General features: G+C 39.1%; 2 protein-coding genes across 4 annotated transcripts; both read left to right on the top strand.

The window, feature by feature from the left end:
* Positions 1 to 539: 539 nt before the first annotated feature.
* On the top strand, positions 540 to 5,358 carry n4bp2l2 (NEDD4 binding protein 2-like 2). Its single transcript, XM_075473097.1, has 6 exons — positions 540 to 651; positions 1,001 to 2,064; positions 2,160 to 2,284; positions 2,486 to 2,574; positions 2,681 to 2,757; positions 2,863 to 5,358. Exons 2-6 carry the CDS (start codon positions 1,001 to 1,003, stop codon positions 3,014 to 3,016), a joined length of 1,509 nt encoding a protein of 502 aa, XP_075329212.1. The 5' UTR covers positions 540 to 651; the 3' UTR covers positions 3,017 to 5,358.
* A 4,602-nt stretch (positions 5,359 to 9,960) lies between these two features.
* trmt9b (tRNA methyltransferase 9B) lies at positions 9,961 to 16,544 on the top strand. 3 transcript variants are annotated; one of them, XM_075474333.1, is made up of 5 exons: positions 9,961 to 10,222; positions 13,769 to 13,959; positions 14,109 to 14,282; positions 14,671 to 15,248; positions 15,372 to 16,544. In XM_075474333.1, exons 2-5 carry the CDS (start codon positions 13,803 to 13,805, stop codon positions 15,630 to 15,632), a joined length of 1,170 nt encoding a protein of 389 aa, XP_075330448.1. In that variant the 5' UTR covers positions 9,961 to 10,222; positions 13,769 to 13,802; the 3' UTR covers positions 15,633 to 16,544. The 3 variants fall into 3 exon arrangements, with proteins under 3 accessions (XP_075330448.1, XP_075330446.1, XP_075330447.1); XM_075474331.1 differs by having other exon boundaries at positions 14,671 to 16,544; XM_075474332.1 differs by lacking the exon at positions 9,961 to 10,222 and adding an exon at positions 11,090 to 11,185 and having other exon boundaries at positions 14,671 to 16,544.
* Positions 16,545 to 16,626: the final 82 nt, after the last annotated feature.

The following is a 16,626-nucleotide window of genomic DNA, read 5'->3' as shown; positions in this document are numbered from 1 at the left end:
GATTTTGATCCAACATTAGAGGTACATCTTTCTAAAGATGTGATGCAGTACATCAACCTTGCTGTTTACTGTATCGGCAGCTTTGTAAAGACAATTGCATGATTGTGTATAAAGTTGATTTTTTTTGGAGAAATAGTTAAAACTGCTTAAGTTCAATGACATAATTAAAGATGATATTGTATCGGACTATATTATTCTAAAAGATGTTTTTAAGTCTTATCCCTCCTATTTATATAATTGAAGGTGTCAGGATATTAAAAACACCTTAATCCAGTCTTGTGAAAAGAAACACAATAAATTAAAAGCAGCATGAGAAGACTTTATTTTGAACAGTAGAATTGTACAGTAAAGTGACCACAGAGTATATTTTTACTACCTTGGTTGGTGACTGTAGTGTATATATATTTATATATGTATATTTTACTTAAATTATGACCATTTTAAGTCTCCAGACTGTGGTGTATCACACTTTAGACCTGATGGTGGCGCTGATGCTAACGTTCGCCTGTTCGCCTGTTCGCAGAGCACTAAGAAGAAGAAGAATGTCGTCACTTCCGTAAACAAGGCAACTGAAATGTTGAAATTGTTTGCCGGTTGTTTTGTTAACACCATTATTTCCCTCCATTTACACTTCCCGGATGTGTACAGACGGTAAGCAGTACCGACATTGACGCTTTCTTGTTACGTTAAAGTAGTTTATTAGTTTTAAGTTTGTTCATGTTCTGTGTCATGCGCGTTTCGACAGCTTAGCTAATGTATAACTGTTGTCTTAGTCCACGGTTTCGATATTAGTTTATTTCTTCTCGTGTAATAACCTCAATAGCTTCATCAACACAATAACTGTGAAGCAGATTTTTAAGTATGGATACACACATTTGTCTATCATTTGATTAGATGTTGATGTTGTAGCTAGTAGTAACAGATGGGTATAAGACTAATATTAACGGCAGTATTTTTGTGGGTGTGGTGGAAGTGAGTGTGATCATTTGTTGTCTTGCAGATGTCTCATCCTGAATTGTCCTCTATGAACTCTAATTCCACCAAAAAGCCACGGGAGAGTGAAAATAAAGAAGAGTGTGGAGATGACTGTGCTGATAAAAGTCCCAACTGTGTGAGTACTGGCCGCAGCAGTCCTTACATGTGTGTGAGAGACCGAGTTTTAAAGGAGGTAGGACTCACCAGCACAGCTTTCATTGGCCCAGCATTTCCTCCAGAAACGCCCAAGGCCAAGACCAAAACCAAGACCAATTTCGAAGACTCACTGAGTGAGTTTTATAAAGAGCTTGAAAAGATTGATGCACCCGTTGGGGCTAATTATAACCCGGGGAAACAATATGTTCAGCCATTCATACCTCCTCAAACACCTACCAGCAAGAAGACTCAGGATAGACCCATGGAAAAAACTATGACAAGAAATTCTGTAGAAACAGACGGCTACCAGAAATACAGTACACAGACACATAAATCCTGGCCCCACTGGTATCAAAATGAACCATATCACCTCAAAAGACAAAGGCCAGAGGTGAGCCATGGTGAATCTGTTTCGAACGAAAACCAGTGGAATTATCCTCCACCACCGAAAATGCCGCCACACCCGAGATTTCACAGACCACCATTCCCTCACCAACACCAGCAGCCTGCATTCCAAAAGCCACCAAACCTGCCACCACATGTTCGTCCTTCCTTGAACTGTTCAGGAATCACAAACCACTATCAAGATGACTATAATTTTCCATCATTTTCTAATTTTCCGCCACCAAATATGAGTCACCCCCCTCGGGGTTTTTATGGAAATTCTCCACAACATTTTGATCGGGATCATCAGGGTTGTTACTTTGACACGCAGTCGGATCATCCAACTGTTGAGTGGTCTAAAGATAGAAAAGAAGAAAGGTCTTGGTGTGATGAAGATTATGACCGGCGTCAGAGATTTGATTCAAGAAATGAACCCTGGGAGCAGCAGCATCACTTCCAACCATGTGATGATAGCCACACATATAATTCAACCATGGTGCTAATCTTGTTGAGGGGATTACCAGGATCTGGGAAAACAACGCTGGCCAGGTACAGCTGGGGTTAATATCAAACATAAATAACCCTTTTGTCAATTTTGACCCTATTCTTATCCAAATTGTTGACTGTATAAACAACATTCACAGGGAACTGCTCTCCACTGGTCCGAGTGGGCTAATTCTGAGCACTGATGACTACTTTGCCCACAAAGGTGGCTACCGCTATGACCCATGCCTTCTTGGAGCCGCACATGAATGGAACCAGAGCCGAGGTATTGTCTCTTTAAATGATCATACAGGTTCAGTATTATGTGGGATTCTTAATTTTTTTTACTTATTATTTTAAAGTGAGACTTTCTGCTGTGTCATCTTCACATATTACTGTGTCATATGGTTGTTTCAAGATTTTTTTTTTTTCCTTTTTTAATGTTGAAAGAGTACTTTTGTAGTTATTGTGTTCAATTGTGTCTTAGCTAAAGATGCTTTGCATGATGGCCGGTCTCCCGTTATTATCGATAACACAAACCTCCAAGCCTGGGAAATGAAGCCATATGTCACAATGGTAGGTGGTGATCTTATATATTAATTGTATTTTCTTGTTTTTCTCAATATAATGTTTCACAGCTCTTTTAGTATCCTTAAAACATTAAATCATACTTGTTTAACAGGCCTTAGAGATGGGATACAAAGTGGACTTTCGTGAACCTGACACTGGCTGGAAATTTGATCCTCTTGAGCTGGAGAAGTATGTTTTGGTTCATTATCGTATTACAGTACATGCAAGAATTCACACTATTAAAAGAAAAAATTCACATCGTCTCACAGCCATATTGCACTATTTTTGCTCTAGGCGGAACAAGCACGGTGTTCCTCAGGAGAAGATTACGCAGATGATGGATCGCTTTTCATTTCCCATATCCATAGACATTGTCATGAGTTCACAGGAACCGTGTCATGTCAACCAGAGACGACGACCAGAGAACCCACAGATGATTTCAGGGTAACGAGACTTTGGTTAGTTTCCACAGGTATTTACCAGCTGAAGACTTTTACTTGAAGACCAAAACTTTTTTTTATGAATGTAAATATTGTCAGCTGCTGTTTATACATGATTTTTAATTTATGACTTTGTTTATTATAGATTTATACCTTTATACCATTTCCAGAAGATGTCATCAAATTAGATTTGTATGCCTTTTGTTAGGAAAGAAAATTTTAATCATTTTGTATTTAATGGATAAAATTGAAGACTTTTTCTTTTGTATTTTGTGTGGTCTGTATAATATGCAAAAAGATGGAAAATCTAAAGATTGCTCTCATGGTTTATACGATTACCAGCTCATAGGCTAAATTGTATTTGGCATCTTCTGATTTCCCTAGAGAAACCCAGTTCTGCTTCAGAAGTCATTTATCTGTTTGACTACGCCAACACATGGCTTTTTTTTTTTTTTTTTTTTTTTAAGGAAAAGAGTTGTTGACTGTTGATGCCTGTGAGGCAGATCAAAAGATAGTTTTCCTCTCCTTTCCCAGAAAATGGCAAATATCATCTTTGTTGAACATTTAAATGATTCTCCTTATCTAATTCACAACCTAAGGAGTCTTTTGGATAACAATGGTTTTCATACATCTATAAAGGGAGAAAAACTGTTTCATCTCATGACCTCCTGTATGACTTCTGTACAGTTAATGAGCTGTGTAATGGTTTTTTACGACATAGTTTTTCTGGGAAATATTTTCCAACAGAACTTACTATTTTCACATGTCGGTTGCAGAAAAACTCAAGACACTCTGAAGACTTTAAGGGCGGGTTCACAAATTTTAACAATGATGGTTGGATGTCCGTAGAAACACTTAGAGGGTTTTGCTCAGTATAATTCTGTTAATACTTGTGAATAAGAGGTCCCTTATCAGTTTTAAGTGAGTAAATCTCCAGTTTTGTAAGTGTACGTGTGGCCTGACCAAATCTGACAAATCAACTAAGTACTCTTTTAAGTTGAAGTCATCCCAGACACAGTTGAGCTGCAGAAAGTGTACATAAACGTGAAAGAATTTTTTGGTAAAAATGAATGGTGGTGATTTGAGGACGACCTCGGACTACTGAGACCTCGTTAGCTGTCGATAAACCTTTTAAACAAACAACTGGATTTTATCCTTCGACGCTCATAAGCAAAACCTGGTAGGGTGTTGAATTGGTACCGACCATTGTCTCTGTAGAAAACCTTTTCTATGAACATGAAGGAATAATAAATACCCCAGCTTCTCACTACCATCACCTTCTTTGTCATGGTAAATGGCATTTCTTATCAGACCAGTTGGCCAAATCAGCAAATTACAGCATTAAGACGCCACGTAGAGACTGTTTTGCATGAGAGCTTTTAGTCTGATGACTCGTGTTATCGTGTCTCACAGGAAATTACTCATTGCGTCTCTGTTCCCTCTGGTGTTCATTAAAGCAGGACACAGGTGCTGTTTGTCTGGCTGTGTGGAGAGTAAAGAATGACTTTTCTGAAAACCTCAGAATGTTTTACTTAAATGCAACACGTCTTAAATCTGTAAGACGACATGTTAGATTTATTTGCTGGATTTATGTTTCTGTGTTGTTTTGTTGTTTATAAGTCAATTCAACAATGTTAAGGTTTTTTTTTTTTTTATTGTTTTTGTGGATTCAGGAGTTTGATTTAATTTTAAGGCATTTAACTTCATGTGAAAGATCTTATTTAATGTTCTTTTCCCTCTGTTTCACAATATGCAGACTCCTGTGTTGCATGTTGAAAATAGCAGAGTGAACACTGAATGCACATAAAATAAATATTCTTTTACACTGAGGTATCTGCTGGGTTATGCTTAAAATAACACCATCACTTAATAATTAAAGTAACAACAAAGGGATCATCTTAGGACAAATGAGCAAAGTGTTCCAAGGAAAAAATGTGTTATCTCTAAGGTTTTAGTCTGGCAAATACTTGTGTTATGTCTTTCAGTCCATGACTGTGAAGGCCAACATATCAGTCGTTATTGTGCCTCTTATTCCTTCCGGTTGGTTATATCTACAGGATTTCTTTAGCTCTCCCTCGTGCATAATATATCTTCATATCCCTTTTTAAAAATCTGGATTTGGCATTCACACTTTTAATGTGATTTGTATTGGACCGATCGCATCTTTACCACCACACATTATTTTGTCAGACTTTTTGTCCAATTTGTTTAAAAGTGTTTCATAAGACCAGAAGGAGTGAAGCACCGCGGTGCATGTGATCCATCTCCCAGCAAAGTGTTGTTTTTTTCGTTGTTTGTTTCACATTGACAGTGAAAGTAACATTTGAGATGAATTAAACTGATAAATGAATTTCTGCTTCTCAGTGTATCATTGTTTACAGATGCAAAGGTCAGACGGCAGTATACATTTTGCTTTTGTTTGTCATTTCCTGTCTTTTCTCTTGAGGTTTATTAACACAGCGCTGACCTTGATCCTTAGAATTCAGCCCTCCTGTGTAGTTCAGGAACTAAAGTAACAATCTGCAGCAGCTCGAGGAAATCCAAAACCTTTCAACAAAAGAATAAACAATGTATTTACATTTTCCACATGTTAAATGTTGGGAGATGGTAAAATATTAGATTTTAAATGCAGTACCCATCCCCAATAATCCTTTAATTTTTTTAATTAACTTTACAAACATTTCTTGAGCTGCGATGACTGATACTTATAATTTAGATTCTTAATATTTGATAACATGCTAGTCAAGCACTGTCTGTTTTAGATCTTAGATCCAAGGACTCAGGTCAGCTGGTCCAGTCCAGAGTCCAGACTAAACATGGAGAAGCAGCATTTAGCTGTTATGCTGCCAACAAGTGGAACAAACTGCCAGTGGAGGTTAAACTTTCACCAAATGTAGACATTTTTAAATCCAGGTTAAAAACATTTATTTTCTCATGTGTCTATGCATGAAATCTGCACGATATCTTTGAACTAATCTGGACTGTTGCTTGTTTTTAATTCATTTTAATTATTTTATTTGTTTCTCTTTATATTCTTTTATGTATTTGTAATGCTTCTTCCACTCCCTGCTGCCATGCTTGTATTTTATGTGAATCACTTTGAATTGTTTTGTGCATGAAATGTGCTATACAACTAAATTTGACTTTGACTTTAAGGGCTTTTCCATGGCTGAGTGTAATTCTGGAGAGAGAGTCGTGAAAATATGTGAATCGCCAAATGTCTGAATAGACTCGACTGCAACAGATTGTCAATGAAGAGGGAGATGCACAAAGTAAAACAGTCTGGAATAAGGTGAGGCCTGCTAGTTGGATATTTCGGTACTGATTTCTAATCTGATTAAGAAAAAGTGATATTTTTACATAACATGTAGAGGTGTTTCAAAGCTGTCGAGTAAGATGACGATTGAAAAGATTTGTTGTGTAGGCAGCTTTAAAGAGAATTTTAACTAGGTTTGCTTTCCATCATGTGGATGGCAAGCAGTGTTTGAAAGTATAGAAAAGACACATTTGCATGATAAATCACAAGTGCTGGGCAAATAGTCCACACTCAATGAAAAATACCTACAGAGACATGTATTAAATTACCATCTCATTGTGGCAGTTAAAGTGTGCACGCTCAGAGCAGCACTGCACACTCAAGTGCCAGCAGTTTACTGAATTGTTGCCTGTGACATTTTCTGAAAATTGGAAGCACTAGTGTACAGGCAGGGAAACGGCCATGAGGTTGAATAATAACAGAATAAAGTAGAGAAGACTTACGATGTATGTGTCTGAAAAAACAATCTTTTCTGCAGCAACTAAAGTAGTTGAAGATGTGGTTTATGCTTTGCATGAGTAGAAACCTGTGTAGTTTACTGGAAAATAAGAATATTTGATGTCCCCCGTCTCATTTTAATGTATTTACTGTTGGGTAAAATAATTTCTTCAACTAACAACATGATCACATTCTCAGCAGAGAACATTTGCCTTCCAAATCTTTAATGTCAATTTATTGATCTTTGAAAACTGCTCCAGGAAATAGCTCATTTCTACTGGAGAGAGCATTCTGAAGTGGACCCTCTTCACACACATATCACCAGAGATGTGGCTTTTTAACCACAGGTCTTCACGTATGTTTTCGATTTATCTTTTAACTTTAATGAAAAGAAAAGTATCTGCTTACTACAGTGAGTAATCATGAGGCATGTCGGTGATCTTCAGCGAGCATGTGTGGGAATTATCTTCCTATTAATAGAAATTATTATTATTATTTTTTTTAAATCACTGGTTTACTGTACACACAATTGTAACTCATACACCTCCAACAATCAAAAGATTTAAACATTGACTCCGAGGGTTAAACTTTTACAAATAACGTGTGTGTGGGCGCGTGTTTTAACTCGACTTTATCTCATATCAGCTCTGATCTATCAGTACTGCAGAAATCAACCAGCAGGACTGCAACCATTTGGACAGTGTTGACACATTATACAGCTCAACAACAGGATGTCTGAGACAGGAAAAGTCATAATCTGTGGAAGGGCTAATAAGCTTATACTTCCTACTGGCACAAAGAACATGAACACAATCTGCACTCAAACTTTTACATTTGAAAGCTAACGGTGCACTCAGCACTTTGTGTTCATTTGCAATCAGTTCTTTTGTAGTTTTGGTTAGTTTGTACAATATTGGATGAGAAACGCACAGTAACATCTTTTAAGATTTTGCTTTGGTTCAAGTTGTGGTGCCACAAACATAAATGTGAGAACAAACTATGACTACATACTGTAAATAGCTTTTGCTGAAATAAATGACAAAACAATATGGCTTTTTCCCTTTGCTTTCATTTACCTCCCTTACTGCGTTTCCTTTTTTCTCAGAGAACGTCATTTAGTTTTCAGATCTTATTCAACCTGTGAGATTAATTTAGCCTCTAAGGAACATTTGGAAATCTAGACTCTTAGGCTGAAGGCTACTAGGAGTCCTTGAAATATAAACAGACTAAAGGATGGCAGCCAGTAACTGAATCCACGATAACATAGATTTCACAATGTAACAGAAATGGATAAACCTGTGCTTTCAGTATCTCACTTTGCACGTTGGCCAACAGCAAACTTGTTTGTGCATGTGTTGTTGCCAGGTACAGCATCATTTTTAATGTGAAGAAGCCTGCAGCAGCAAAGAGCAAGCGTGCTTTGAATGATGATTATGTAAGACAGCTGTGAGTAGTGATTTGTGCTCCCTGAATGGCAGTGATGAACCACTCGCTGCTGTTAAACATCATAAAGACAAAAAGAGCAAGGAAAATAATCAAAGCTGGCACTTAGGCTGGAAGCTGAGGACAAAAAATGGATGTGGCAGGGTAATGTGCTGTAATTACCACATTAAAAAGTATGAAAAAGCTATGCTTCATAGTGTAAAGCTCTGGTCTTATTTGATTTCATCCAAACAGTTCTTGCATAACCTCAATTTTTTTTATGAATTTGCAAGTGGAAGAGCAGGATGAACAGGATATTATCCTTTATACTTGGTGTTACAGAGAGGAACTGCTGCCTGCAATCAGATAATTAGGGAGAAAAAAATACAACTACTATGATTCCCAAAGTAACACATCAGTCTGCAGCCTCTCGTTTGAATTAATTCGATATTTTAGAGTCAGCAGATTCATCACGTTAAGGTCCTTTTTGCAAAATCCAGTTAGGCTGGTGAGTAAGGGGTTGAAGCATGAAATGAAAGCTTTCGTAATCTGCCAGCCACAGTTCAAGTTGTTTGTTGTGGTTGTCACGTGAGGCTGGCAGCCAATAACAACCGCGTGCTACGACCGCACAGCGTGTCATCTATGTACACACTAACGAGCGATCAGCGGAGTGAAGGGAGCCACAATAAGACCGGAAACCATCTCATTCCCTCTCCAAAAGAAAGGCGCAAACTGACTGAGACAATTACAAATAAGTAGTTTGAATAAATAAAATCTAAATATAAAACACTATACCTACAGTCTGGGATCCGATGGGATAGGCCGTTATCTGAGTATTAGAAGGCAACATCAATCTTTTGGGGGCTGCAGAGCTTACAGACTTCAGATAACAGATAACACCACTTAACTCCGTGGTGGAAGAAGATTTCAAATTCAAAATCAATATATAGCAGTAATCCTATAAAACCAAAAAGTCCTGCCTGAAAAATCACTCTTGGGTAAAAGTAGCTAAATTTAGTTTGATTATTAGTAGCCTACTCCTTTACCTCTCATGGCTCATATATTGTAAGCTATAACATTTAGATGATTGATGTTGCATCAGTGTCACTTAAATGCTGGTTTGACACCAAACAAATCTCAGAGGTTTAAAAATGAATAATAGAAGACGAAGGAATGAAAACAAAATAAATGGCAAATCTGTTTTCGTGTTTTTGTTTTGTTGTGACGCATTTGATCGTAACCAAACATTAAGATGAAAACATTTAGTGAGAGGGGGGAAAGTCACTATTTGGAGGAGCTGTAAATGCCTTAAAAATCTTAAATGTAATCTTGACTATGCATCAAATGCACCAAAAATAAACCAGGGGGCAAAGTGATTGCAAAATAAGGTTTAATATTAAAAGTGCTGGGTTTCCCAGTATCAAACAAAGCTTTCAAATAGAACAAATGAAGTAGAAGGTACAATATTTTCCTCTGAGATATTTTGAAATACTCATTTCTAATAGAAAAAGTAAAAAACTTCTGCATATGAATGATCTGTCCTTGCATTAACACCCCGGACTACTCAGCCTTCCCCTTCCTGTAGTTTTCTTCTGAAAGAGAAATGTAATCACCTTTATCTGATGGACATTTAACGTATTTCAACATTTAATCGTCTAATCTTTTAGTAAGGACACTCGAAGTGTGTTTTGCATGCATGCCGTTAGCAAGCCTTTATTTTCAGGCATACAACCGGAAGTGTAGTATTGCACTCTTACTGATTTGACAGATGAGGAGCCGACACACTATGGATGTGATGCCTCGCTGCGGCTCGAACGCTTCAGGCGGCCACACTCACAGAGCAGGTCTGCCTTCAGCTTCCCTTCATTCGTCCTCAGCATGCCGCTAAGAGTGGCGCTCCCGGTCCCTCCATGTCGGCCGCCTGCCTCCGGTCCCCATGACGGGTCCTGCAGATCCATCGCATCCGCAGAGAGGGAAGTTTAACTCCAGCGACCTGAGGAGACGGGAGGATAAACACACGGCGGCTTGGACGTTAACAGTAAGCACATTGACATTGTGGGAGACATTTTCGGGATAGGATGAGTTAATAGCGACTCAATCGAAGCTGTTGTTGCAGCGTATATTACATTTTCAGTTTACCTTAGATGTCTTCATAAATAGGCTTCGACGTTTTCTTTTGTATCTAGGCTGTTTGGGAAAAAAAAAAATATTATAGAAACTTTGATGGGACGTGAAGTGGTAGCCAGCACAGAGGGAAAGGCTGGTATCCAACCTTGCCATTTTTATATCCAGATGAAACCGGGTGTGGAATTGATTTTAACTGATTTTATCTGTGACTATTTAGCTGAGTAATAGCTTTTCTTCCAGTGCTTGTGCTCTGCGACTAAACCTGTAAATCTACCTCCACATGTCGATTAAGACACTGCCTGCCAGCAGACTCAATGGGTAAACCAGTTCTCTGGGATTCCGTGTATTTAGGTGTTGCTGTCTGCTAATACTATTCAACACATCAGCCTGGATCTGGAACAAACGGGCTGTGGGTTAAAAAGCAAATGGAAATAGTTATAGTTGGGACCAAGAAATGTCAGCCCTCTCCTAAATGTCAATTTTATGAATCCACTGAAGAGCAAAGCAATGACTGACATAAAGCTGATGCACTGACTGGCCCATTCCTCAGACAAATCTGTGTGCCAGCAGGCATTGCCTCCGTTCTCTTCTAATTTGATTTTAGTTCCAGTTGTCAGTCAGAGGCAGTGCTCTAGGCTCCCAAGCTGCTGGTTACATAATGTCAGCTGAGGAATACCACAGTCTAGTGAGCAGAGGAGGGGGGGGGGGGACTTTAATTGAACACAGACAATGCTGTGAACGAAGCCAGATTACAGCCTTACGTAAGGGAGATTTTCTTCCTCTTAGCTGGAACGATGCAGATGATGGTGGTCCATAAATAGGTCTGAGAGAGGGATGCTGCGTAACCTACATTTATAGACAGAGTTGTGCATTGGTAAGCATGTTAATGCATATAATGAAGGGAAAGGCTCTGAAAACGATTTTATTGAAAATGAGTTTATTTATTGAGTTTCAGGACAAAGGTCATTGGATTGCAACGATGTGTTTTGAATGAACTGATATGATTTTAATTTTTTTTTGCTGTGAAGCTTTTCTCATGTTGCTGTTGGTATATTTAAGTTGTTTTAACTTGAATATTGTACAATATTGATTGAATTAGCAGCAGCTGTATGTCGGCAGTGACATATGATGTCTGCTGTGTTGGCACTGATGGCTGTCATCCGTCACATATGATTCACTAAAATAACTCGTCTGTCACTCATCTCCATACTGTATACAGAGCAGAAAATCTTTGTCATATTGCTCAGGGACAATGTTTGGGGAGTGTTTGCAGTGCTGGTTATATCAATGTCAGATTCCAGTAGTGCTCTGACAATACTGTGATTTTAATGATGAATGTATGTTTTAAAAAAAAAAAAAAAAAGACAAACAGGGTCAAGAATAAAGATTAAGATGGCTGCTGCCCCATCTAAAAAAAATGTAAAATTGCTAATTGTTTTTGTAGTGTAAGGTGAATCTAAATGATGGATATTGTTTATCAAACCAGCAGTAACTTTTCCAGAGGATGATGGTCAGATTTACAGATTTTGCTGAAATTATTGAATAGGTTTATGGGTTTTAAAAGGCCACTTAGAATTGTTATAACGTTATGATTGTGCTAAAAGGAACAGTTACATACCTGGTCTTCTTGGTCAACTCATAAGGTTTAATGTCGCATAAAAGCTCCCTGGTTGTTTTACGTAAGCTTGTTTTTTTGTGTGTGTTTTCAGCAAACAAACAACATTCACTGTCTGTTCTATCCAGGTTTTTGTTACACACAGGTGGTCAAATTAGGCAGAAACTGGCTTCAAGACCAGCATTTCAAATGTTTTGAAAATTGAAAATATAATCTGGGATAAACCTATTGATAGCAGTGATAATATAATCATATAATTCAGACTGCAACCAATTGATTGTTGGTCTCACATAACAGTTCGGGGTGTTCTATGAAAATAAAACAAATTATATGAAATAAAACTACCTGTAGGGGGAGACCTTTCAGGCTAAAATGATGATAATAAAATAGTCAAATAATTCTCTAATAGTACTAATGTGAATGATTTTATCCCTCAAAAAACAAAAATAACCAAATTATAAATCAAAGGCAGGAAGCCCTGTGTGAATTGACATGCATGTTCCTGTAATCAAATTGAATGCAGTCTCATCATCGTTGACTGTAGATTTACTAGACTTCCTCCCTTAGGTTGGATATTTGCTCTTTATTGTATTTTTGCTTCACACCTACTGTGACGTATTTTAGCCAATATGACAATAAGCTGCATGAAGTCATGGGATGATATTATTCAGCAAAAGCTTTTTGAAAATCTGAGTATTGCTAGATGCATTTCCTTATCTTTGCTCACAAGAGCTGCTTTTGAAAGATCTTCTAAATCAACATTTGATGGCAACTGTAACTATAATTTCATCACATGTTTGAAACCATGAAGTCCAATGAGAGATCTGCATTTTGAGACATTTCTTTTGCTCTGACAACAATGCAATCCTTTGTGGAATAACTACACTCTTTATGTATATATATATATAGGGCTGCATTCTAATAAACTCTTGACTGCGGTGGGAGCTGTGGGAAACACAAAGATCACAACTACACTGTCCCTGAAAATTTCAGTGCAGGAGTGTGGAGGGTATGTATGACCTATGAAAGGACCCAGTGATGATACATTAACAACCTCAACCAAAGCTGTGAAAGTGAGATCGTCCAGTGATCATGAAACAGACTGATAGTCCATCAGGGTATCAGTCCTGGATTGGCAGGGAAATTGAAAGTCCTCCTTGGAACCAATGAGAGTCATCTGAAATCAAACTAGGCTAAGTCTCAGAACATGAGCTGTTGGTCTCCCATTGCATGTGATGCCAAAAGTAATATCACAACAAATAAACCCCAGCAGCAGGCACGTACTTACTTAAAGAGTGTAAAATACCCAGTGAAAATCAAATGCAAAAGTATGATTGTTGCTGACGGAGATGATTTATATGTTTAAACGTATATATATATGGACCTGCTCAGTTCTTTGTGAGATGACAGCTGCCTGTTATTTGAGTAGAAATCGTATGGTCCTCAACCATGAATTTTAGTTGCAGGAGACAGACGGAAATTGAAACCTTGTCTTTTGCAATGTTTAAACTGATTGTGTCCTGCTGGAGGACTGCAGTATAGATGTGAGAGGGCTGTGTGATGCTGCTGCTACTCGAGGCACACAGCCAAGGATTTAGCTTTAAATTACCACTGCTGCCTGACACATGTTTGAGTGTGTCCTCTCATTAAGGTTGCCAGCTGCTCTTGTTGGACCTTTAAAAGCATGTGAAGAGGAACACCACCATTTCCTTTCAGGGGTTCTTATGTGTGTGTGTGTGTGTGTGTGTGTGTGTGTGTGTGTGTGTGTGTGTGTGTGGTTTTCTTTCCAAAAAAATGATCTTACTATTTGATGGCTTAATAAAGGTTATTTCGTCCCTGCAGCCATGATTCTTTGCATGAGGCAGCGTTGACGAACATGATGGAGGAGGCTGCCAGTCAGCTTGAGAGGGACCATGTGCACAGTGTCTATGAAAAGATTGCTCCATATTTCAACGACAGCCGTTATAAAGCCTGGCCAAAAGTACAACAATTCCTGCTGGACCTTCCGCCTGGGAGCATTGTCGCGGACATTGGTGGGTGCCACCCTCAGCATTAACGTTATCCTAAACATCTGGTGACACATGATTATTAACACAGCGTGCTTTTTCATATGACAATACGTTTATCTATATCTTTCATTGGCAGTCTATTTTTCTTTAACTGCCTGTCTTGTCCTTGACAGGCTGTGGTAATGGCAAGTATCTCCACATCAATAAGGACGTGTTCAAGCTGGGCTGTGACGTTTGTCGCCCCCTGGTGGACTATGCTTGGAGCCAAGGACACGAGGTCCAAATGTGTGATGGGCTGCATTTGCCTTACAGAGACAGCTGCTTTGATGCTGTGCTCTCTATCGCAGGTAATGGACTCACAGGAACACGTATTGAGTTAGAGATGGAGTCGGATGCTGTTGATTGCTTCCTCTCAGTAATAAATCTATCCCTTCATAAACGAGCTGAACAGCTGCAGCTGCCATGTCCTTTGAGTTAATGATAAACATCAGTTTACAACACCAGATATTGTGTTGCCTAGCCAACACTGTAGAATAATTCATGTGTCCTCCAACACGAGTGTAATTAAGCTCAAAGGGAGGAAGTCACCCACACCTAGATTTATAATGTGCCAAACAGTTGACTGTGTGCACGACGCGTTTTGTTGACTACTGTATGTGACACAACATTGTGATTAAATAAATGCCCACGCTTCATTCTACTTGATTTTGTAAAAGATTTGTTTTCCTCTCACAGTCATTCATCATTTGTCCACCAAAGAGCGTCGCATTCGAGCAATAAAGGAGATGGCTCGCACCCTGCGAGTGGGCGGACGCATCATGATCTACGTGTGGGCCATGGAGCAGAAACGCCGCAAATTTGAGAAACAGGACATCTTCGTTCCCTGGAACCCCAATCCTCATCTGCCCTCTGGCTTCAACAGGGAGAATGCCAAACCCAGAAGGAGAGCCACAGCACAGAGTGTGAGTGAAGCCATAGAAAACACTGAAAAGCACAGGAAGGTTAGAAGCACATCCTCTGTGGCCGATGAAGAAGATCTGACCCGTGCCATGCCGCAGCAAAAGACACAAAGACTGTGGTTCTTCTCCAGGTCTCTGGATTCTGTGTTTGACTTTGGAAGCTTAGCCATCTCCTGGCCGTCTTCCAGAGACCTGCACACTTTATCTTCACCCACAGGTGAAAGTGAGGTAAACAAGGCCAACCAGTGTGGGAGAGGGCGAGGCCTCATCAAGCAGGTCTCAAGCTTCTTCTCTTCCCGATCTGTGATCGGATCAGAGGAGGACGTCTTTGACTCGGTCACAGAGCTGCACAAGGTACAGAATGATTCTGGAGGCAACAGCAACACTCACAACAACGACACAGAAAGCCAGGGTGTCTCAGTATCTTTAGCCCAGGAGTGTGGCTCTTTTGCTCTGCCAGATCTGATTTCTTTGCAGAGAGAGCATCCGAAGCAGTCTGGAGATGAAAGCGACGGAGGGCAGCAGGGAGAAGAGCACCAGGAAAGCACACAGGGGAGTCCTCAGGGGAGTGAAGGGCAGGCGAAAGGTTCCTGTCTGAGGTACTATCACGTCTTCAGGGAGGGAGAGTTGGCAGAGCTGATAGCAAATCATGTTGAAGAGCTTCACGTGACCCACACCTACTTTGACCATGCCAACTGGTGTGTGGTGGCAGAGAAAGTTCAGTTATGGAAAATCTGATTTTAAATAAAAGGTTTTAGCAATGAATCCTACATTTAATGATAATGACACTGTTTAGAGCGCAGAGGACTGCAGTGTTCAACAATGGCTGTTACTACATTTTAAAAGTATTTATTCTATTTTAAAACATGAAACTGACAGGCAGCGTCCAACTGAGTTCTCCTTTATCAAATCATTGTGCTTTGCTGCTATTGATTTAAATTCTTTTACAAGGACTTGTCCACAAAGGGACATGCGGATAAATGCACTGTTTGTGTCTTTGGATTTTATTATGGGCCAAAGGGGATTTTGCAAAACTAAAGTATAGGCTTCCATCTCCTGTTATGTGTTTTAATACCTTAATTTAATTTTTAATTTTTTTTTCCATCTGCCTGTTTTATGAATGTGTGTTCCTCAACTCTGAATGAGGAGCCAAACATGCGTCTGTTAAGGACTTGTTGGTGAGGTGTTCTGTAAACTACTCATGCGTAATTTATCTCATCTTACTATTGTAAGAGTTCAAGGTTGTGCAGAATATCTTCCAAAACATTTGTGCTTTGTTCACTGCAGTGTTTCGAAGAACATGTTGCCTGTGTGTGTGTGTGTGTGTGTGCGTGCGTTTGATGTCGATATTTTAAGTAGATGCATAATGTCTTGTAATGAGCTGAATATACCAGATGTGTGTTTCAGCAAATGAACTGCCTCATATACTGTGAATAAACATTGCACTGTACCACAAATAATTCACTGCTTGATGTCAAACAGGTGACACTTGAACACAGCGCCTATCTGTACCCATCGTGCCAAGGAGAGTACATTTCCTCATAACTGCGGTATGAGTGGACCAACTGTGTTTGTTCTAAAGCGATACTGGTACTTAAATGTCTCTTGGGTTTGAGTTTATTTACCCTTATTAAACATTTTTGTTCATGAGTATTGTGTGGCAGTTATTGGCACTGACAGTATACCTTCATGCATATATTTAATTTACAATCGCAAAGAGAACAATTCAAGA

Source organism: Odontesthes bonariensis, chromosome 9 (assembly GCF_027942865.1).
Source record: "Odontesthes bonariensis isolate fOdoBon6 chromosome 9, fOdoBon6.hap1, whole genome shotgun sequence".
Taxonomy (NCBI): Eukaryota; Metazoa; Chordata; class Actinopteri; order Atheriniformes; family Atherinopsidae; genus Odontesthes; species Odontesthes bonariensis.
Note: the sequence above shows the minus strand (reverse complement) of the source record. Positions and strands in the feature narration are given on the sequence as shown.

Coding starts and splice junctions, on each gene's coding strand:
- n4bp2l2 (XM_075473097.1), top strand. CDS start 1,001: ATGTCTCATCCTGAATTGTCCTCTATGAACTCTAATTCCACCAAAAAG. Junction 2,575..2,680: donor TGAAGCCATATGTCACAATG/GTAGGTGGTGAT, acceptor CTTGTTTAACAG/GCCTTAGAGATGGGATACAA. Junction 2,758..2,862: donor GATCCTCTTGAGCTGGAGAA/GTATGTTTTGGT, acceptor TTTTTGCTCTAG/GCGGAACAAGCACGGTGTTC.
- trmt9b (XM_075474331.1), top strand. CDS start 13,803: ATGATGGAGGAGGCTGCCAGTCAGCTTGAGAGGGACCATGTGCACAGT. Junction 13,960..14,108: donor GAGCATTGTCGCGGACATTG/GTGGGTGCCACC, acceptor TGTCCTTGACAG/GCTGTGGTAATGGCAAGTAT. Junction 14,283..14,670: donor TGCTGTGCTCTCTATCGCAG/GTAATGGACTCA, acceptor TTCCTCTCACAG/TCATTCATCATTTGTCCACC.